At 53.6% G+C, this 23,688-nt stretch overlaps 1 protein-coding gene and 1 non-coding gene across 2 annotated transcripts; both read right to left on the reverse strand.

The window, feature by feature from the left end:
* Window positions 1–1,028: 1,028 nt before the first annotated feature.
* LOC128774432 (protein Shroom2-like) lies at window positions 1,029–19,593 on the reverse strand. Its single transcript, XM_053893517.1, has 5 exons — window positions 19,381–19,593; window positions 14,136–14,660; window positions 13,058–13,229; window positions 6,705–6,974; window positions 1,029–3,810 (listed from the first exon to the last, which is right to left on the reverse strand). Exons 1-5 carry the CDS (start codon window positions 19,470–19,472, stop codon window positions 3,544–3,546), a joined length of 1,326 nt encoding a protein of 441 aa, XP_053749492.1. The 5' UTR covers window positions 19,473–19,593; the 3' UTR covers window positions 1,029–3,543.
* Window positions 9,439–9,523, reverse strand: TRNAY-GUA (transfer RNA tyrosine (anticodon GUA)). Its single transcript has one exon. It is a non-coding gene; the product is annotated as a tRNA-Tyr (tRNA).
* Window positions 19,594–23,688: the final 4,095 nt, after the last annotated feature.

The raw sequence follows: 23,688 nt of genomic DNA on the forward strand, positions 1-23,688 counted from the left end.
AACCGACCGAGCCACCCAGGTGCCCGTTGAATAATTTTTATTAAAGAGACTCCCCGCTCCCATCCAGCCTTGACGCCTCGCAAACCTGCTGCAGACCAGAACCCTTTCTCATCCTCCCATGCAACAGAAATCCCCGTCTCCTGTGCGGCTCTGGCAGATCGTTCAGGGAAGGCCTGTCCCTCCAAGACCAGAGAGAATGATGCACCCACAAGAGTAGACGCGTCCGCAGCACTTTTTTCCAGGCCTAGCGTGGCCTCTAAGCACATGAACAACATGTGCTTGCTTGAGCTCCCCAGGCCTTCTCCAGTGACACAGGACGAAACTCGGAGAGCCCGAGTACCTTGGTCACGGCCATAAGACTAGGGAGCGGCAGGCAGAGGTGGCCTCGCCCTGGGGACGTGGCTTCTGGGTCCAGGACGCTTGAGCGCTACCCCATCAGAGCAGACGCCGGCGTGGGAGATGCAGCTCATCAGTGGCCCGAATTCTTCACACCTGGTGCCCACACTCTGCCACGTGACGACACGGCTCCTCCCACCGAAGAGGTGGGGCACATCCCACCACCTCTCTGAGTTCAGCTGTGGGGCTTGCTTTGGCAACGGAAGGTTAGTGGTGTGATATAATCAGGTATGTGGAAAAACACCTTTGTGCCCGGGTCGGTTCTCTCGTGCATCCGCCACGGACTTCCCCAGGCCAGGCTGCCGGTTCCAGGAGAAAGACGAGAGACACACGGAGCAGAGTACCATGATCGCCGCGTGCGTGAGCTCAAGAGATACCGTACTGCACACTGAGATCCCACAGTTGCTTGTTACGCAGCATCACTACGGCCATGGCTGACTGATACAACCTGTGTCCCCTGACTTTTGCCTGCCTGCAAACCGATCAGCCTTAGCTAGGCTGGCCTAAAGTTACACACATATAGAGAATCCATCCCACAATTTATCAGTGGCTTAAGAATCTGACCTATGGTGAGGACAGTTGGATTAAAAAAAAAAAAAAAAAGATAGAACATAGGTAAGTCAAAGACACGCTCCATTCACTCAAGGACACATTTATTCTGTTAAAAGTCAAGCAGGACGATACGATGAGAGCTAAGTGGTAAGGGTCGAGCATGAAGTACGTACACATTTTCCACACTGGACTGCAGGATAAAAGCCACAGGCCATACCCCTGACTGAAATCTCGCCATACAGAGCATTCCACAGCTGTGCTACGACAGAGGGGGAGGAATCAGCCGCCACCTAAGAATGCCAAGGGCAAAACATTAGCACCAGATTGTTGTTGTATGCAATAACATAGCTATGTACAAAGATATGTACATCGACTCACTGGAATCTTTGGGTCCCTGCTGACTAGACGTTGAAGAGGCAAACAGGGGAAGGTACAGGACAGTGACCCCATGTGCTTCGCGGCAAGGGGGACAGAGCACTGTATATTGCTGTGTGTAAGAGAAGGTCCTCAAAAGACCTAAAAGGCTGGATAGAGACACACACCTCCTGTTACTCACATTTTACATATATATCATCAGAATGATTCACAATACTGTATTCGAGGGAAAAGATCACAGATAAACGCTTTGTCTAAATTAAAAGCAAAACACGCTGAAATTACTGTGTTTGTCCCCCTGAGGAGAATGACAGAGGTCCGTGGACAGCCAACTTCACCTTCTCTGAAGTGACCAGTTTTCACAGGAAGGGACTACAGCAGGAGGAAAGAAGGACACGTCATTGGCAGGATGGGGATTTTTTTTCAAGTCAGAAATCGCTTAATTCAATAGGACTGGAAACTTCTGAAAAGGCATAGAGCTTTCTGGCATGAGTGGATTGCCAAAAAGAGGGTTTATTGCGTGCGTTACTGAAGCTTGCCACTTTGGGACCCCCGTGGGGTGCAGAGACGTCAGTGCTGTGGCTCAGGGGTCCAGCTTCCCCCCCTCTGGCTCATCAAGTACAGACAGCGGTCTGTTAAGACATTTGTGTGCACGTGTGTTCTGGGAAGGCAACCGTCGCCGCAGACAAAGGGACGTGTCCCCACCTGTCGGAAAACTTTCATGGGAATAGGGGAAACGAGGATCCAAATGATCCCTCGATCAAACAAATGTCCGATCATCACTTCAACATGACGTCGTCCAAGGGGCTGTCCTGCCATTTACCATGCGTTTAATCGGATGAGCATCTGTGAAGAAGCTCTACATCGGTGTAGATTAAACGGAAGTTATAACCAAGCCGATGGCGGTTGAATGTCTTTCCACGTGCTTATTTTATTGCCCGTGCACACGGCCTCTGTGCTGAAGCACCCAGTTATGTTTCTTGCCCATGTACTAACCAGCTGTTTGTTCTCTTGCTTCTGAAAGTTCTTCACACGTTCTAGATCCTTTGTCATAGACATGATTAGCACATCTTTCCTCCCAGTCTGTGACTTGTCCACTGGAAACTGACAGCATGACAGTGTTTTCTTAGTGAGCAGACTCTCTTGAGAAACTTGCGATTTCAGCTGATAAACAGGGGACAGAATCTATAAACTGTGGCAGAAAAAGATCGGGTTTGGGAGTTGTAATACTCCATGGGGCCTCTGAAAGCGCAGAGAGGAAAGGTTCTTACAAGTAAATGGAAAGTAACCCTTACGGCATGGCAATAGATTTAAAGAGGCAAAAACAGAAACGTAGGCAATTGTCACTAACAACCATACGCACACAAAATAAGTGTTACAGGCAGAAGGTAATTTCAGAAATATGCTGTTGGTCTCATGAAACAAGTATCTAGCGAGCACATGACTCCTACTGGACACACTATTGACCGAGGACTCTCACTTTGCAGGAAAAGATCACTTGAACCGTGACGCCAGGACTGAAGCTCCTTGTGCTGTGCACGTGTTTTAAAGCATGCACACGATTCTTTCTGTGGCGATTTCAGGATGCGTGAAGCCAACACATAAGGTGTTCATTTCACAGTGGGTTTTTAACCACTGGGAAACCATTCCCCTTTCCAAAAGGTTAGTAACTTCTCATCATATCATCGTGGTTTTGCTGGGAGACTGAATGAAGGACGAGGAAGGGTCCACACCATCGGACGAATGGGGTACGACGGGGCAGCCCACGCTTCCCAGGGTAAGGAATCGCAGGGTAAGACGGGAGCCAGGGGTTCCCCGCTCATGCGCCTTCGAGACTCACTCAGGCTGCTTCCCGGGCGGTTGGTTCAGGATGTGAAGACGGGAGGAAGGGCACCCCTACCAGTGAGAAGGACCACTTGCATGCACTACACAGTCTATACTGCGGGAACCCGCCACCCTCCGGAGGCTGGGCCACGTGTGGTAACTGGCAAAGCAAAATGGCTAATGGTGAGATGTTCTTCTCAGCGTTCAACGGGGAAGCTAAAACACATTAAATAGACCATCGCAAACACACACGGAAGTTATTGCTTCTCTAAAGCAGCCATCCCGCTAGGGGACGACTCGGGCTGCAGGACATAAATACCGGCTGGGGTCTCCGCGTGCATCCTCCGGAACCGAGCTCAGAGGGGCACTTTCCGGCCTCCGCCAGGGAGGGCCCTCCTATTTGCCTCTTTCGGGCTGCAGGCTGTCGAACAGACACTTGAGCTGCTCTTCGCCCAGGTGTATCTTGTCTTCCAGCTCACGCTGCTCGATGATGAGGGCGGACTTCATCTTCACGAAGTGCTCGCAGTCGGCCAGGCTCTCCTCGCTGAGGTAGCTGGCCAGGATGTCGAACACGATCCGCTCCCGGCGGTCCAGGTTCTCCTTCAGTTCCTTGGCGTCCTCGTGCTGCTGGATGAGGACCCGCTGCTTCTCGAGCAGCGATTGCTGGGGAGAGAGAGAGAGACAAGCCCGTTGAGGACCAGGGCGAGAGCAGGGGCTCCGGGCGGCCGCCGCAAGATGCCGGCCACGCTGCGGGCTGCTTCAGGGGACACCCTGACGCCAGGTTAGGGACCAGAGGTCTGACGGCCTCTGCACGGAGATACTCGGGCGCGGCTAGCCCCAGCCCTTCCTCGAGAGCTCACAGGCTCGTCCCTCCTCCCATTTCTTCCCACTGGCCTGGAATGGCTCAGAGGAACAGCCTTGACGAGAAGAGCTGTCCCCGGACAGATAAGGACAGAATTCTGAGAGGCTCGAAAGGTGTAAAGGACTTAGGGATCCCATGCGCGTCAGAGGCCTGACCGTGACAACACCGCGGCAAAGGCAGCAAAAGGCGCGGATTCCGAAGAACTCGCGGAGCAGGGTGTGTACACCCTTCCGCAGGAGAAGAGCCCCTGGGCGAGCTTGCAGGGCACGCGTGAGGGAGCAAGGACAGGTAGGACAGACGCAGGGTGACGGGGGAGACTCCCCGGCTCCCCACACGGGCCCGCTCTGGGGGACACGGACGACCCCGTTCCCAAAATGTGGCACTCACAGCCGCACCGTCTCTCCGCAAAATACACACCTAACGGTCCCTGCCTTCTCTAAGTTTAACGAAAACTAAGAAAGGAAGAGATGAGTGCATTCAGTCTCCCACCGTCGGCTGGGGGAGGCCGGGGCTTCATTTCCTCCGTGTGATTTTTACTTGGGCAGCAGGACAGCCGCTCTCATTCCGCCACTTTGCAACGTGGCCACGCAGTTACCAACAGCCACCGTGAGAGTCCAGCATGTGGCGGCTCTCTGTAAAACGCCCGCACACAGAGAGCGCGCGATGAACGTGAGCGGCCACCGTCACTAAGCAGAAACTGTCTTGGTGGGCGGGTCACTAAGCAGAAACTGTCTTGGTGGGCGTCAGGTCCCCTGCCCACTCCCGTGCAACACCGCCCTCTTCAGGTCACGCGCACAGGGAATTCTCACGCAAAGAGGAGGCAAAGCAAATCCGTTAAACCCAAAGGGAAAGGTGCTAACAGACCCTAGAAGTGTGCTTTGGATTATTAACATCGGTCCGGCTGGGGCGCCTGCACGGCTTTGTCAGGTAAGTGTCCGACTCTTGAATTTTGGCTCAGGTCACGATCTTGTGGGTTGTGAGTCCGAGCCCCGCATCAGGGGAAAGAGCCTTGGGATTCTCTCTTTCCCTCTCTCTCTGCCCCTCCCATGCTGGTGTGTGCAGGAACTCTCTCTCAAAATAAATACATAAAAACTTAAAACCAGTCAGGCTGACTAGGGACAGGAGGCTGCAGAGGCTGGGAGAGGACCTGATGGGGACATTTTCTGTCTGGAAAGATGGAGGGAGCCTCAGAAAACGTTCTGCGGTGTCTTTTAACTAGTCACTATGTTGTCTCTGAAAACCTTAGCGTCTCCAAACTTCCGCTGCCTGATACAGATTTTCCTCCAACGCCAACCCTGCTGGAGACGGGGCCTCCTCACTGCCCCTGGCTGGGGGAACGCAACACTCCATTCACAGGGAGCCCCCGGGACGTGCTGAGGGCTCCAGAGCCTGGTACTCAGGAGGACCACGTGCGTGGTCCTTAGCGTTGGCATTCCTTCATCATCCCCAAATTCTAAATAAAGTATCTGTCCGTTCCACCCACACGGAGGGAAAGATAGATTATAGAGGAGCTGAGTTGCAAAGACCACACTAGTTGTTCACTTAAATCAATACTCGAGAACATTCCAATTATGTATAAACGAATCTCTTTCTCGTTCAAGTTTTTTTTTAAGAATATTTTTATTTTTGAGAGAGACAGAGCACACATGAGTGGGGTAGAAGCAGAGAGAGAGAGACTCCCAAGCAGGCTCTGTGCTGACAGCAGAGAGCTCAATACGGGGCTCCAACGCTCGAACCACAGATCATGACCTGAGCCAGTCGGACACTCAACAGGCGGAGACACCCGGGCACCCCTCGCGTTATCTTCCTCTCCTCAGATACACGTGGCAAAGACGAGGAAATCAGAAAGTGGAATCTGAACATCACCCAAGGGTCCCGGCTATTTTGTCAATGCTTATCCAGTATGTTCAAACGGTAGTCATCAACGACTTAGCTAAGCACAGAACGACAACGTCTGCGAGCTGCGCTCGAGAACATTTAGGTCGCCTGAAAGCGCTCTCACCTACAGTAAGGGAGAGGGCTAACTCTTCTGCTCCCCTTTCAGAGAAGGAGCCGTATTAATAATAAAGATGATCATTTGAGGGCCTACACAGAGAAGCAAACTCCATGTTCTACTGATATTTGACCCAGGAAGTGAAGCCAACAAGGGGGCTATTACTTCCTGCATTCTGCAAACCCCCTAAGAGACACGTTCCAGGCTGCACACCTCAAGAGAGGGGGAAGAGGCAGACAAGTCCTCGACTGCTTCCAGACTGCCGTGTGCACTCCTGTTAAAAGCAGCGACAACATCACATTCCATTCTCAGTGAGACCCACTTACATGCATGGTCAAGAAAGGTGAAAGAGACTATTTCCTAGGAAGAGACGCTTATCAGTAATGATCCGTGGGAACAGGTGAGAAGATGTGAAAAGGAGCCCACAGTTCTTCCTGAACATCACAGCAGCCCTGCAGTCCCATGACCACGCCTGTCAGGCCCTGCCCACCACACCCCCCAGCACCTGTCTCCCTCAGTTACCGGCAAAGTGAGGGAGAGCCCTGGACACCCGAAGGCGTCCTGCGCTGGGAGGTGCACAGGCCGCCGCAGGGACCGCGTGAGGCTTCAGGGCACCAACTCATGACGCCCCACGCGGAACCTTCCCGCAACCACCTCCCGCCCCGCCCCCCGCCGAGTCCAGGTCAGACACGTTGTATCTACCCGATCACCAGGAGAAGTAGTGTCATCCAAATTATTGAGGGCGTTTTCTACTCTCGCCAGACGGCCCGACAGCGACAGCAGAAGGTTCACCACTTTGTCCAGGTCCCCAATGAACATCCGGAACTTGTCAAACTCGTTGGGTTTGCACACGTCTTTGGCGATGGCGTCCACCTCGTCCCCCAGTGCGCTGTTGGCACGGATGTCCTCCAGCAGGCTCTCCCGGGCTTCCCGAAGCACTTGCAGCTTGCGACTGATGCTCTCGATGAGCTCCTGCTGTAGGGCACAGGGGGGCATGCAAACACTCGTTAGGGTGACCTGACCTGGCACCTACAGCGGCTGCCCGGGCCCTGTGGTCTCACGTAAGTGACCTGCGTGGGGAAGAGTTGATTTTGCATCAACTTTCTAAGAGAGGCTTTCTAAGACCCGGGGAGGGAGAACAACTCCCGGTGAAGTCCCTGGCGTGACATTTAGACACGAAACTAACCTATTCTCCTCCCGTTAGTGTCCTATCACACAGCGATAGGTAGGACGTGGCCCCTCGAGATAAACCTCATTTCGCCTTCACCTTGGCCGGGATTCTCGGGGCCCACGTGAGATTCTGTGCTTCATAGTCTGCAATCTTCCAGTGCAAGAACTGACACGTGCACAAGTTATGGAGTCTCACGCCTGCTACTGAATGGCGTGATTTAAACATATGCTCCACACACAACTAGCAACTTAAAGTTAAAACAAATAAAGGGATGTCAGTAAAATTAAAAGTCTTTTGAGAGTAACCTGACTTGAATGTGACCGAAATGCACATATATTACTAACTTTTTAAAAATATGGCAAGAAAGGGGCGTCTGGGTGGCTCAGTTGGTTAAGAGTCCGACTTTGGCTCAGGTAATGATCACGGTTTGTGGGTTCGAGCCCCGAGTTGGGCTCTGCTGACAGTTGAGAGCCTGGAGCCTGCTCTGGATTCTGTGCCCCCTCTCTCTCTCTCTGTCCCTCCCCCACTCATGCTTTGTCCCCCTCTCTCTCAAAAACAAAAGCATTAAAAAAATATTTTAGATAAAATAAAATAAACTAAGTATGGCAAGATATAGTCTCAAAAGTTATCATTTTATGCGTTTTTAAGCGTACCACTCTGTGGCATTAAGTACATTCACGTCGTGGGCAACCGTGACCACCGCCCATCTCCAGAACTTCCTCATGTTACCCAACTGACACTCTGACCATTAAACGTGAGTTCCCCACCCCCCTTTTCCACAGGCCCTTTAAGTGATTGTCTTTTAAAGGGGCAAAAATAAAAAACAAAACATGTAAACTGGCCTTCCTGCTGAAGTGGCAGGATTTGAGTGGCAAAGATGGTCTGCCCCCTCTGGCAGATCTGGGGAAACGTACAGGGATGGCTCTAAAGGAACGCAGCAGGTGAGCCCAGGCTGCCAAAACCACTGTCTTCCGAGCACGGATGTCTGTGTGCCGTCAGGCCCACCCACAGCAGAAGCGCCAGGGCGTTCACCCCCAGGTGCTGAACCACACACAGCCCACGTGAACCCCCGCGCGCCACAGCGCCGAGGTGCACAAACCCAGATGAAGACTGCAGAATGTGAACGCTCACGTCCAGTTAGGATGTTCAGCTCAGGCTGCTGCAACAAGGGACGCCACGTATAGAAAGCGGACCCATGAAGTCCCCCCACACCGTCACCGCGTGTCCTGGGCCCTTTACAGACTCCAACCCCACAGGGAGCCGGCAGAGCCGAGCGGAGAGAAGTCACCCGCCCGGAGGGAGCGACGTCTCATCAAGCTCTCCAGGACCGTGATCTTGGCTGCACAGGGGAAAAGGAGCCCGCACCTCCAGGACTGACACGAAAGCTGAACGCGTGCCTGCGTGACAATCACCAGCCTGGCGGCTTGCGGTAGGTACCCGTACTTGGCAGGTATCAGCAGTCCTGCGTGCAGGCTGAGAAGGTGCCCCGGCTTAACAGACAACAGTGGGGTAAAACCCGCCTGTCACGGGGCCGCCGGGGTGGCTCAGTCGGTTAAGTGGCCGACGTCAGCTCTGGTCGTGATCTCACGGTTTGTGGGCTCGGGACGACAGCTCAGAGCCTGCAGCCTGCTTCAGACTCTGTGTCTCCCTCTCTCTTTGCCCCTTCCCCGCTCGTGCTCTGCCTCACTCTCTCTCTAAAAAATAAGTAAACGTTAACAAAAATTCAAAAACAAAAAACGCCTGTCCCGATGACAGTTTAGGTGGGCAAAGTCACACGGCGGGACGAAAGACACGCTGAACCACGAGCAAGCCATCGCACGCTTTGCAGGAGCCGATGACGTGTCCGCTTTGTCTGCGGAGGAGACGCTGACGAGAATCCCCATCTGGCGTTGATGCGCGTGCACAAGTAAGTATGACGATAAGTCCACGGCCTGGAAAGGCATGGGCACTGCCTGCTCGTGGTCCAATCTGCCTAGGGCTTATCACAATGTCTGGGTATCCTGCAGATTAAGATAGCAGGCAGTTTCAGAGGAGAGCTGTCCTTGTCCTCACTGCAGATTAATCGGCATGGGTTTTCTCCTAAAACACCCAACATGGAATTTATAAACTGCTTTGGGCTTTTTCGGGTCAGGTTCTAGTCTTCCCTCACTAATTTATTTATTTTACTTATTTTTTGAGAGAGAGAGAGGGAGAGCAGAGGAGGGGCAGATACAGAGAGACACACAGATTCCGAAGCAGGCTCCAGGTTCCATGCTGTCAGCACAGAGCCCGATGCGGGGCTTGAACCCACGAACTGTGAGATCACGACCTGAGCTACAGTCAGATGCTCAACCGACTGAGCCACCCAGGCGCCCCTTCCCTCACTAATGTAAAGCTGTATGCGTCTACAGTTCTGATATTTTCTCTCAGAATGTGGGCTGATGCTTGTGTCTCGGTGCGTCTGGTTACCTACCTATCTGGGGAGACGGTTTAAGTCAACTTCGAGTCCCACGGCTAACATGGCCTTTTTCAGATACTCATAACTTGAGGGAAGAGCACAAAATGGATTGTAGGGATGGAGAACCTTCCAAATTGTCACCTGCAGGCAACCCGTAACCCGAGTGAACACCTCAAGCAATTCAGAGGATTGTGGATGTGTGAGGACCCCTAGCCAGGGCTTCTGGTAACTTTCCTGTTTCATTCTTCTTTAGCAATTATCGTGATAAAGATTTCACACCAATGCATGATACGCGCCTTCAAAACCTGCAATAACAGCTGAGCGAACTTGAAGCTGGGCGTTTTGGAAGGAGCCCAAATTCCTCTGATTCCTTTATATGTCGTGCGTAAAGTTTTATTAGAAATACCCTCCCCTTCTTCCATAAAGGGCCAGACACTGACTTTCAGGGATCTTGGGACAAGGCCTGGCCCAGGAAGCATACGGATCACTGGTTATCAGCACCAGCCGGGGTGCAGCAGGCCTCACCCGCCACGTCAGATGAGCCTCGCGTGAGCCCATCCGCTTGTGTTCTGCAGCACATGGCATTCAAGAGGGCCTGGGGGGAGAGCAAGTGGTGGCAGAGGCCAGCCACCCCCCCGCCCACCCTGGGTCTCACAGCAGGTGCACTCCTGCCCCTTACCTCTGTTTCCGGTGCCCCCCGCACACCTACTTTTGTCCCCCTCTGGGCGGGGAATGAGGTCTTTTCTCTCTGGGCCTCGTGCCCACGTCTAAGTTCCAGGGAAGAACCACAACCCTCAGATTCCAGATGTTGACCATGGAGTGTCTGCTTCTGCTGAAGAATCCCATATCTCAGTTGGGCCTCTTTCTGGGCAGAGTGTGCCTGAGCCGCCTCGGGTGTAAAAACGGATTTCGCCTTCCTGGGGTAATGCTTCCAACCAGCCACCACAATTCCCTCTCTGCATCCCTGTGTCCTCAGCCTTCTCCTAAAACACAGGGTCACCCGATTTGGCACTCGGGCTCTGTGAGCATGCAGCGATGCTGGGACCATGACAGCCAAGGTCCCTCTGGGCACGTGGGTCCACATGCGATTCGGGGTCAAGCCGCTCTACCGTTACGGCCCATCAGGTACATCCACACAGCACGGACCTCCTTCTCCCCACCGTGAACACTTTGTACAACCACACGACACAGTGTATTTGTGGGTTATGAGAAGAAGGCTGAAAAGACAGGGTGCCAGCTGCCTTTGTCAAATCAAGCCGAAAAGCAAGATTACTGAGTCACTAACACCACAGAGAACTGTGATTTACAGCATTTGCCGTTTACTGTGAAATTACTCAACATTTGCATCTGGAATAAGATATGTCAGTTGGGTTAAGAATTTAATCATGCGAGGGTGCCTGGGTGGCTCAGTCGGTTGAGAGTCTGGCTTCAGCTCAGGTCATGATCTCATAGTTTGTGAGTTCGAGCCCCGCATCGGGCTCTCTGCTGACAGCTCAGAGCCTGTTTCGGATCCTCTGGCCCCCTCTCTTGCTGCTCCTCCGGCCCCCAAAATAAATAAACATTAAAAAAACCCAAGAATATAATCATGCGGAGTAGGTTGGGGGGGTGCGGGGAGTAGGCTGTCAGGAGCCAAGTTCACAGGGATTCATCTCAATTCCAAAGCAGTCATCTAAGGTGAGGCAGTTGCCCAGCAACTTGAGCCTCCCAAAAGCAGAAAGAGAAAAGAGCCACCCAGATGAAGGCTGGGCAGTACCAGGGCGTGCCCCACCCCAAACTCATCACAGCACGAGAAACAAGGCCATGTCGTAAAAAGAGTCTGCCTTTGTTCGGCTCAGGTCATGATCTTGCGGTTCGCGGGTTCGAGCCCCACGTCAGGCTCTGTGCTGACAGCTCAGAACCTGGAGCCTGCTTCACATTCTGCGTGTCCCTCTCTCTCTCCCCACCCCCCCCGGCTCACGTTTGGTATGTCTGTCTGTCTCTCTCTCTCAAAAATAAACATTAAAAAAGAAGAAAGAAAAAAGAAAGAAATTGGATATGTGATTGGAAGCCAGATACAAGCCCAGGACTAAAATTCTTATCTTTTATTCCCTTTAATTCCCTTGAACAAAAAAGCAGATATTCCCCAAACTGAAAGTAAATTTCTCTCATGCATGGGTCACAATATTTCTTCTATTATATCTGAAATCAGCCAGTGGTGTTTTTAAACCACCAACTATACACGCATAATCTTTTGGTAAGATTTCTGTTAAAAGAAAAAAAAAAGTGTTTGTTTTATGAAAGCAGTTTTCCAAAGTACTAAGCATATGGCAAATGCTCACAAAAGGCTGCTTCCCTCCTTTTCTTTCCCTGGTAGTATTTGACGGGCTCAAGGCCCTGGAATAAAGAGTACGTGCTAGCCTCTGAAATGGACTTTCTTTGGCAATCCCGTCATCCATTTAATGCTAAGGCCTTCCTAAAAAACTAGGTAATCACCTAGATGCCACAGGTCTGGCGTGCTGACAGATCATGGAGATTTAAAGCTAACAGAGCAGTAATGCCATTGACACTGACAGCAGTAATGCTGTCCCTACCATGACTTCATGGCCACTCACTATGTAGTCCCTGACCTCATTTCTGACTTTATCTCCAGTCCTACCCTCCTGGTCCACATAGCTCCAGCTAAAGCCACTGCTGCTTCTCCAATGTGTCACGAGCCTACCACCTCAGGACCTTCGCAGCGGCTGGTCCCCTTACCCCAGTGCACCCAGATATCCACACGGCTCACCCTTCACACCACTCTAGGTCACTGTTCAATCATCCCCTCGCTGGAGCCCTCTCTAGAATCACCTTCCTTTGTTTCACTCGATTCTTTCACTCTGTTTTAATTCTCTCACCATCCAATGTACCACATTAAACGTTGGCAAACTCTTTCCATAAAGGGGTAGACAGTAAAGATCCTCGACGTTCCAGGTGGCGTGGTCAGCTGCAACTACTCAACCCTGCTTCTGTGGAAGGAAAGCCACCAGAGAGCGTCTCTAAATGAATAAATGTGCCTGTGCGTCAATACAACTTTGCTCACAAAACCAGGTTTGGCCCACAGGCTGCAGTGTGCCGACCCCCTACTGTGTATTTGTTTTCATGTGGGCTGAACAGAGGCTCCCCTCTGGAAAGGAAGGGCTCCGTTCTGTTTGGTCTCCTGCTGTACCCCTAAGCGCCTGGGAGTTCTAGGAGACAAGAAATGACGCTGCTTGGTGGACAAAGCACTTTACAAGCACTATGTGGGGACTGTGATCTCCTGGCTGCAGGTATTAGAACCTGATATTCAAAGAGAACAGGTAACTTGCCGAAGGTCACAGAATGAAGTCCGCAGCATTTTAACTAGGGTGGAAGGCACAGATTACTTGGACCGTGACGTGCGGCCCCTTCTCTGCCAACGAGCACAATTTCATTGGCAACGGCCTTTCCTACCTTCTTCACCGACAGGTCGTGGTCCAAGTCGCTCCCCGAATCCTCCTCGGGCTCCTGCTGCTCCTGCAGATCCTTCATCTTGATCAGCAGCTCCGCCTTGGGGACCGAAGTGCTGTAGTACGTGGAACTGGTGGCCAGGGACATGGCCGCCGGCACGCTCGGCTCCTCTCTCCTACGTAAAAAGGTCAGAACCGCAACTGGCTGTGACCCTACGCGCACGTGCCCCCTTCCGGCTCACGGCCTCGGTCCCGACGAGCCAATGGGGCCGCTAACCAAAAGACAACAGCTGGGGGATGGGACCGCCAAAGCGGGGCGGAGGGGCAGCCCTTGGCTGCAGCCGTGTCTGCTCCCTCTTGCTTTGATCCGACTCACCCCCTCTGCCCCTGTCTCGGGCATCTCACGGGCACTCCCACCTACTGTCAGTTAACGACGTGTACGGACACAATGGATATAAACAGGACAGATGTGAGCACACGCCTGTGCAGGTGGCCCACGGAATGAGACAGGTCGCAAAGCACGTTTCCCCAAACCGTGGAAATGCATCCGTTCGCTCCGTTCCACAAGCGGGAACAGAAAGCCTCCTTAGTAACTAGGACATTCAGGAGCCTTCGTGACTGACACCTGGGGCTGTGGGGGTGTCCTGTCCACCGCAGGGTGTTGGGCAGCCTCCCTGTCTCCACCCACAGGATGCCGGGAGCACCTCGCGGGGGCGACAACTAAAAACGTACCCGGACATTGCCAAGTGTCCCCTGGAGGGAGACGACGGCCCAGCTGAGAAGCGCTGTCTTCTGAGAGGCGCCTGCGGGCATCGCAGGAGCTGCGCTATCCTCACATCTTTGCCAGGCCTCAGAGTCGTCATCCCCAGCCACGGGCCTTAGCGCTTCTTTTGGGAGGGTCCCCGGACGGCCAAAACGTGCTAAGTAAGCACTGGGCAGTACTTTCGGAAACCTGCCCCCCAGAAGCAATCATGAAAACAGACACACGGAGAAGGCACTTGCCCCCTGGAGCGAACCAGATGCTAAGAGGGAGCAGCGCACCAAGCGGCCACACCGCGCCCCTGAAGGCGGTGCTTACTCACTTCTCGTCCGTGGTCCCAGGAGAGGGGACTTTGGGGAGCAGCTTCCTCCGCTGCTGGGCTTCTTCCAGCAGGTGCTCGTCTTTGGGGAAGATCCCCTCCATCAGGTCCATGGTGGTTCTGATCTTCACGCTGGGGTCCAGGATGTCGGCCAGAGACTTCTCCTTGCCCACGATCTCCCGGGCCAGCTCTTCTGACTTCAGGTCTTCGGCTGTCCTCTCCTTGGTCTTCACGTAGCTGAGCCCGGACGGAGAGGCCCCGCTGTCCTTGGCAGTGGGCGCGGGGGCTTCGGGGGGCTGGGGCGGGGGCTCGGCGCCCTGGCGGCTGTACACGCAGAAGCGGGAGTAGAACTGCTCCGAGGTGCTGAGGGTCTTGATGTGGTCTTTCTCCAGCCCGCTGGGCAGTGTGGGCAGCTCGGTGGCGCGGGCCAGGCCCTGGCGGCTCTCCTTCTCAGGCCGGCTCTCCGAGTGCACAATCTTGATGGGCACCATCTTCACAGTGGTATTGTTGTCAATCACCCGCTCGATTCTGGAAAGAGAAGAGCCGTGTGCTGAAAACGCAAAGTGAGCCCTGCCGTCGACGCCTACCCGGGAGAGAAACCCGCTGGTCCCTCACCTGCTCTTCCGGCTGGGGAACCCAGGCTCAAAGACCTTTGGCCACTGAGCTGGAAGGAGCCTCCGTGATCACAGACCCAGGACGGGGAATGGAGGTCGAGGAGGCCTGCGTTCCTGACCCTGAGCGTCTGGACACCTTTTCCATTTTCAAAATCACCCACACCCCTAGGGGAGCCGGGGGTGTATCCCTGGGCTTGCTGACTGAGAGGAGGGTGGTTTAACACGCGTTTTCATGCGGATAATAGTGCAAACATTAACAGGCCCTGCTCGGTGACATTCTCCTTTGTCGGGGGACCTGCAACAGGCTTCCTTTCACAGTTATCATTAGAGCCTTCCCTCGCTGCCTCTCCAAGCAGGGCCGGTACATACCCACGGGTGCCTGCGTGGTTCTGGGGCCGCCGGGAGACTTTAGAAAGATTGCCTATGTTTTTTTTCTTTTAATGTTTATTTTTATTTATTTTTTTTTTTTTTAAATTTTTTTTTCAACGTTTTTAATTTATTTTTGGGACAGAGAGAGACAGAGCATGAACGGGGGAGGGGCAGAGAGAGAGGGAGACACAGAATCGGAAGCAGGCTCCAGGCTCCGAGCCATCAGCCCAGAGCCTGACGCGGGGCTCGAACTCACGGACCGCGAGATCGTGACCTGGCTGAAGTCGGACGCTTAACCGACTGCGCCACCCAGGCGCCCCTAATGTTTATTTTTGAAAAAGAAAGTGCAAGTGGGGTAGGGGCAGATGGGGGAGCAGAGGATCGTTTGAAGTTTAAGCAAAAAATCCCCAGACGACTGTTAAAGATTTAAAAGTAAGCCACCTAGGGGCACCTGGGTGGCTCAGCCGGCTGAGCGTCCGATTTCGGCTCAGGTTATGATCTCACGGCTCGTGGGTTCGAGCCCGGTGTCGGGCTCTGTGCTGACACCTTGGAGCCTAGAGTCTGCTTCCGATTCTGTGTCTCCCCCTCTCTCTGTCCCTTTCCCACTCACACTTTTCTCTCTCTCAAAAATGAACAAACGTTGGAAAAACAAATAAGTAAAAAAGTCAGCTACCTAGTGTTAGCACACGAGTTGAAGCATTTGTTTTGGTAGGAATGCCCATTCTGAAATCCCTCAGAGGCTAGGAATGCTTCCTCTCCTCTCTCCGCACTCCTGCTGGGGGCTCAGGGCCTGGCACACAGGGACGGCTCAACAGCGCGTGAAGGTGGGAGCCTGCCCTGCACCCCGGCTGGCGCCCCAGCAGGCAGGAGCGCGTGCACACTCATGGTCAAGGGGTAGCTGGAAGGAGGGAGAGGCCGGACATGGAGGGAGATGAGGCGAGCAGCTCTGCTCAAGAGATCCAAGTCAGCAGAGAGCAGGGCAATTTCTTTTACATTTTTATTTATTTCTAAAATTATTTTTGTTAATGTTTATTTATCGTTGAGAGAGACAGACAGAGCATACGTGGGGGAGGGGCAGAGACAGAGGGAGACACAGAATCGGAAGCAGGCTCCAGGTTCTGAGCTGTCAGCACAGAGCCCGACGCGGGGCTCGAACTCAGGGACCGTGAGATCATGACCCGAGCTGAAGTTGGACGCTTAACTGACTGCCCCACCGAGGCACCCCTTTCTTTTAAATGTTTAAACGTTTATTCATTTTTGAGAGTGGGGGAGGGCAGAGAGAAGGGGATAGAGGATCGATCCAAGCAGGCTCCACGCCATCAATGCAGAGCCCGACGTGGGGCTCGAACTCACGCACTGTGAGACGCTTAGTTGGATGCTTAACTGACTGAACCACTCAGGCGCCCCAAGAACAGTATCTCTGAGCTGAGCCTAAATGACCGGCAGCTCAGGAAGCCCTGACACAGGGGGACCCTGACCCTTCCCCTGCTGACCCGTCGGTAGCTGACCGTGCCTCCCTGGTTTCTTGTTCAGCCTGCAGGTCACTGGGATCGCACGCTCTCATACCAGGATTGACCGACAGGGCACACCGTGGGGACGGTGACTAATTCAGTGCACTGTGAGCGACTTTCTGGGTAGCAGCTCTTGGAGGTGGCACGGCCACCATGTGCCTCACTGAGCTTCCTGAGAACAAAGTGTACACATGTGGGTCTGGGTATAGACACTGACCCGGATTCGGGCCCTCTGTGAGCACTCATACAGTAGGGGACATGGTGCACAGGCAACCTTTTCCGACCCAAAAGACACGATGGGTGGGAACACTAAATAATGTGGGTACCCATCACCCCCCAGTATCTTCAATAGGCGCTGTCCCTGTTTACTGAAATCCCTCTCAAGCTCCTGGAAAAGACAGAATGAGAAAATCAACACTGGCTTCAGGCAAGAAAAAAATGAAACCCACTCCCTACGTCCTGAGCCGACGCAGGTCACGAGCACCGTGGGAACACATGGCTGTTTCTCCGAGGAGCCCGCGGAGCTCAGACCAGCTCCCGAGAAGCGGGCGGCCTGAGGGGCCCAGGCCAGCTCGCCTGGAACAGTGTCGCACACTTGGCCCGCCACACAGACCACGTTATTGCTTCTTCTTCCCTTCAGAACGGACAACGCTGCCTCCCACTGACAGGTTATCTCAGTGGTGCCCACAGTCTGCATGACACAGAACACAGACGTGGCCCCCAGATGAAGCTGTGGTTACGAGGCCACACTTGCGGAGATACAGGATGCTATCAGTGGTGTCCTCTCTGCCGAGTTATTTTCAAGGTGGAAAGAAAAGAACAGGGGCGCCTGGGTGGCTCAGTTGCTTAAACATCTGACTCTTTTAAAAAAATTTTTTTAAATTTTTTTTTTTTTAATTTTTTTTTTAACGTTTATTTATTTTTGAGACAGAGAGAGACAGAGCATGAACGGGGGAGGGTCAGAGAGAGAGGGAGACACAGAATCTGAAACAGGCTCCAGGCTCTGAGCAGTCAGCACAGAGCCCGATGCAGGGCTCGAACTCACAGACAGTGAGATCGTGACCTGAGCCAAAGTCGGACGCTTAACCGACTGAGCCACCCAGGCGCCCCAATGTTTATTTATTTTTGAGAGAGAGAGAGATACAGTGTGAGTGGGGGAGGGGCAGAGAGAGAGAGAGAGAGGGAGACACAGAATGTGAAACAGACTCTGGGCTCTGAGCTGTCAGCACAGAGCCCGACGTGGGGCTCGAACCCACGAACCGTGAGATCATGACCTGAGCCGAAGTCGGACGCTCAACCGACTGAGCCACCCAGGCGCCCCTTAACATCTGACTCTTGATTTCGGCTCAGGACATGATCTCTTGGGTCTGGAGTCTGAGCCCTGCGTTGGGCTCTGTGCTGAGAGTGTGGAGCCTGCTTTGGGATTGTCTCTCACTCTCTCTCTGCCCCTCCCGTGCTCATGCTCTTTCTCAAAATAAATCAATGAACTTAAAAAAAAAGAGAACGGCTTGAGACTCTACAACAAAAAGGTCCAACAGAACTTTCTGGGATGATGGAAATAAATGGTATGTGTGCCATTAACCACACGTGGTGCAGCTGATGCACAGAATTTATTTTGCTTTTCATTAACTTCCATTCCTACGGCCACATGTGACTGTGGCTACCATATTGGACAGCAGGGGACATCGGGGCCAGAGCATTCCCTGCTGCGGGGCTCACCTGTGCACTGCAGGATGCGAGGCGTCCCGGCCTCTGCCCGCTGGATGCCAGCAGCAACACTCGCTCTTCAGCTGCGACCCCCCAAACCTCTCCAGACACAGCCAAATGCCCCCCCGGGGGCAAAGCCACCCTCCCCCAGATGGACAACCATGGCCCTAGCGAGCAAGATGAAAATTCTGCACTTCTGCCCTTTCCCAGTTCTTCAAAGGCACTCTGAGAGGACGGCAAAGGGAAACATTCAGTGTTCGGGACCGGTCGGTCCCTGCCTGACCATATTTATCAACGTCTCCACGGGCACGGCAGACAAGTCCACGTCGGAAATTCTAACAGCAGCGCCATGGAGTTGAACAGGTTTTTCCTCTGCCTTTATAACATGTGTATACCAGCTCTGCTTTTCACATATGACACAGAAAAAAAATGTGTTGGGGCACCTGGGTGGCTCAGTCGGTGAAGCGTCCAACTCTTGATTTTGGCTCAGGTCTGATCTCACAGTTTGACCGTGTGAGGCCCCGCGTGAGCCCCACATGAGCCCCGCATGAGTCCTGGCTGGGGCTCTGCGGTGACAGCGTGGAGCCTCCTTGCGATTCTGTCTCCCCCTCTGTTTCTGCCCCTCCTCTGCTCACACTCTCTCTCAAAAATAGAAACATAAACCTACAAAACGTGTGGAAATACCGGACATTATGAAAAACACCAAAGTCTCCTGAAGGCGTCAGGCTTACTGCACACCGGACTCTCCAACCAACAAGTGCTCAGGGAAAGCACAGCCCTCATGGGCAGATGCCCGGAGGGAAGGCACACACCACCGCTGGGCCTGGGCCACGGGGACAGAGGACAGTCCGCACCTGCGGCACATCCCCTTTGCTCCTGGAGAACAGGGCACCCCCGCCCCGACCCCAAGTTAAAAATCCACGTGGCCCCTGGAGCTGTGGGTTGTCCCCCATGGGGTCCAGACACCGCCCACACCGCCCAGGAAAGACACCAGGGACACCTCCCGCGGGAGCCCAGGGAAGGGCAGGCGCGGGGCCAGGGCCCTACCTGGTGGAACTCTCGTCCTGGACCAGCAGGGGAGGTCTGTCCGTGAGCTTCTGCGGGGCGAACTGGGGCGAAGGGGAGCGAGAAGTCTCCATGGCGGCCGGGCGCGGGGCCCGCAGCGAGGAAGGGAGCGGGGCTTGGCGCTCAGGCCCGGCCCGGTGCCCGTCTACATGCCTCCCCGCGCGCTCGCCGTCTTCGGGCCTTTGGCCGAGGGCCGGGCGGGGGGCGCACGCGTCCGGGGCCTCGGGGGACGGCGGGGGCCCGCTGGGGGTGCCGCCGGCCAGGCCCCCCAACTGCCCGGGCTCACGCTTGGGCGGCGGTGGCGGCGGCGGCCTCCGCGGGGCTGGCTGCTTGGGGACGGGCGCGACGCTCAAGGGCCTGGGCTCCTGCCCGCGGGTGTGCGGGGCCGAGGGCGCGCCCTCCGAGGATCTGTAGTCTCGAGGGAGGGTCCCCGCTCGGCCGCGGGCCTCCGGGGGCACCTCCGGAGCCCCCCAGGCGGGAGACGGCTGACCGAGCTGGGCCGGCGTCCGGGAGTCCTGCTGTCCTGCCGCACCGCTTGCCGGCCGTCGGACATCTGCTTGTCTACAGGGAGAAAGTGTACAAGTGAGCGCACGATGCCAAGCCGCATCTCTCCAAACCGGACTAGATCCAGATCTCGATGACCTTCTTAACTCATTTTCGGGAATGAAAGCCAGATACGTTTTCCCACACCTGTCCCCGCCGTTCGTGACGCGAGGTATCCAGTCCAAGCACACACAGGAGGCTGCATGTTGCTACCTCATGTAACAGGATGGGAAATACTAAAATCACACGCACACACTTAAGGTACAGACACGTACTTGCAGACACAAGTTGCATTGTGGGGCAAGAAAATTCACACTTTATTTATTTATTTATAAAGGTTCAGACCTCTTAAAATTTTTTTCAATGTTTATTTACTTTTGAGAGAGAGAAAAAGAGAGAGACAGAGACAGAGAGCGTTTGGGGGAGGGGCAGAGAGAGAGAGAGAGAGAGAGAGAGAGACAGAATCCAAAGCAGGCTCCAGGCTCTGAGCTGTCAGCACGGAGCCTGACGTGGGGCTTCAACTCGGGAACCACGAGATTGCGACCTGAGCCCAAGTCAGATGCTTAACGGACTGAGCTACCCAGGAGTCCCCTTTACACATTTTTAAAAACAACACTGGTGAAAAATCTCATATGGCTATATTTAGAAATATTTGTTTCTTGATGTAACAGTATTTTTATGTGGCTTATTTAGGAAAATTGCCATTTACAAAAAGGCATAGAGCTTTCTAACATGAGCCTCAAATCAATTTATGAATAAAGCCTTTAAAATCAGTAGTATATTATTTTTCTCCTAAAGTTTTATTTATTTTGAGAGAGACAGAGGCAGCGTGAGTAGGGAAGGGGTAGAGAGAGAGGTAGACAGAGAGAATCCCCTGCAGGCTCCATGCTGCCTGCGTGGAGTGTGATGTGGGGCTTGAACTCACAAAGCCGTGAGATCATGACCCGACCCAAAAGGAAGCGTTGGACGCTTAACCGATGGAGCCACCCATGCACCCCAATCAGTCGTATATTATTAAAAAGGAGAAAAACATGGGGCACCTGGGTGGCTCAGTTGGTTGACCGTCCCACCCTTGATCCCTCGATTTTGGCTCAGGTCGTGATCCCAGGGTCAAAGGATCGAGCCCCACGTTGGGCTCTGTGCTGAGTGTGGAGTCTGCTTAAGAGTCTGTCTCTCTCTCTCTCACTCTCGCTCTCTCTCCCTCTGCCCCCTCCCCCACTCATGCTCTCTCTCTCTCTCTCTCTCAAATAAAATTTAAAACAAGAGACAAAAACAAAGACTTTGGGCGCTGCAGTGGCTCACTGATCATTCCATACTGCTACCCGTTCCCAGCTCTACCTCCACATTCGATGCACATACGCGTGTGCTCAGTACGCACAGACGCACACACAGGAAGGTCTCCGCAAAACCCGGACGGAGGCACACGCTCCAAGCACGTTTCTCTGCGCTGCAAGCAGCGCTCACTCACGGGCTAAGCACTCTCAACTCTGTGACAGAGCAGCCTGCCATGCCTTTGCCAGCACAGTTCCTTCCAACCTGACACAGTAAGAAAAGGAGCCTCTGAAGGACCGTTCCATTCAGGGAAGAGCAATTTGGCATTGACGAGATCACCTCAGAGCTGTTAAAGCAAACTCTAACGAGGGCAGCCGGGGGGAACCAGAAGACAGAGCACCGGTGCCCGTAAGTGACGTCCCCCTCTAACAAGCTAGGTAAGGCTTTCCCCCTCATTCCAGCACCCCCTTGGGGCCCAGGAGCGAGCCTGCCTCCTGGGATGTGATGCCCGGCCTGGGTGTTATGGATGCCCCAACCCCAGCCAGGCTGCTGCACGACAAAGTCCAGTGCCCGGCGCGTGTCCCTCTGACCGTGTCCCTCGGGGAAAGGGCCCCTCAGCTTCAGCGGATGCTCTGGAGGAGAACCCTGACCATGCCCAAGTCCCTCCCCTTCCCGTCGTCAGCCAGCCGGGGGCGGCTCCCCACCTTGTGCTGCCGTGAGCACAGCCACACACGGCTGGCCCCGGCCGCACCTAGAAGCTGGAAGCCGTCCACATCTGGGAGAAGTCCGAAGAGCTCAAGTCCCACAGGGGCCCTGAGAGAGGGCGGGTGTGGTCTCTGCTTTCAAGACGCTGAAGACACGGCCTCGGCTTCGAAGATGCACGGTGACAAAACAGCCAAGCAAAAGAGTTTAAAATATTAACCCAGCTTCAGAAAGTTAGATATGCAAGAAAAACATACATACTAGGTACACACTAAGAGAAACTAGAAGTTTTCAAAATAACTTTTTAATAAAAACGATTTTTTTAGATGTTTATTTTTGAGAGACAGAGAGTGAGCAGGGGAGAGGCAGAGAGGGAGGGAGACACAGAATCCGAAGCAGGTTCCAGGCTCTGAGGTCAGCACAGACCCCGACGCGGGGCTCCAACTCACAAACCATGAGATCATGATTTCAGCTGAAATCAGACGCTGAACTGACTGAGCCACCAAGGCACCTCGGAGCCCTTCCTTTTTAAATGTTGAAAAATTTTTCAAGGATAGGGGCTCCTGTGTGGCTCAGTTGGTTGAGTGTCCAACTTCAGCTCATGTCATGACCTCATGGCTCATGAGTTTGAGCCCGCATCGGGCTCCATGCTGACAGCTCAGAACCCGGAGCCTGTGTCTCCCGATTCTGTCTCCCTCTCTCTCTCTGCCCCAAACCCACTCGCATTCTCTGTCTCTCTCAAAAATAAACATTTAAAAAAAATTTTAAAAATTTTCAAGGATAAAGTCAATGGTGATAGAAATGGTGATAGAAAGATCCACACAGAGTAAGAAAATAAGAAGTCTTAAGGATTTGCCAGCAAAGGCACCTAACCATTTAGCTCCTAGGAATGCCTGGAACAGTGAGTCAAGCCATACAAAGGAACATTTAAAAGGCAGCTGCATTCCAGACTCCCAGCAATTGATATGCAGCTCAGGTCACTCACTGTCATGCAGAACATGCTAATGACACGTTATCAAGGAGAAGGCTGCTCCAGGAGGAGGCTCCCAGGACACCTGCAACCCCTGGGCAGGTGGGAGCCCAGCGCCTGGGTCTGAGGCAGGGCAGCAAAGCAAAACAAACCTCATCTGGATTCTCTCTCTGCCCCTCCCCTGCTGGTGTGCACTCTCTCTCTCTCCTAAAATAAATAAATAGACTTTAAAATAAAAGCTGACGGGTGCCGGGGTAGCTTAGTCAAGTCAGCATCTGACTCTTGATTTCAGCTGAGTTCATGATCTCATGGTCGTGGGTTTGAGACCCAAGTCCGGCCCAGCACTGATAGCATGCAGTCTGCTTGGGATTCTCTCTCCCCCCAGCGCCTGGCTGTTTTCTCCTCTGCCTGCTGCCATGAAAGGTCCGAGGCAGGGCAGCGAAGCAAAACAAACCTCATCTGAAGAGGAACCCCCACCCCCCGCCCCGCCCCAAGGCCACATAAATGCTGCTCAGGACCCCAGACACCCTGTGATAGGGGCAGAAATGACCAGAAGTCCAAAAGGAGAAAGACTATATACAGACACATACATACACACACACACACCAAATGCCCAGGGAATCCCATCAACACTGGTATTATTCAAATCTACGTTGTTGATTTGGGGATGCGGCCGGTCAGCCCCATGTCTAACTGTGCTTTCTAGATCCGAGAAGTAACGGTTTTATTTCCAGGTTCTTTCTGCTCGTGATGAGCCCTGTTGTGGCCCTGGGTTCCTCTCTCTGGGCCACAGGTTTCTGTTC

Source organism: Panthera pardus, unplaced genomic scaffold, assembly GCF_024362965.1.
Source record: "Panthera pardus isolate Hobbes unplaced genomic scaffold, ASM2436296v1 HiC_scaffold_305, whole genome shotgun sequence".
Classification (NCBI taxonomy): domain Eukaryota; kingdom Metazoa; phylum Chordata; class Mammalia; order Carnivora; family Felidae; genus Panthera; species Panthera pardus.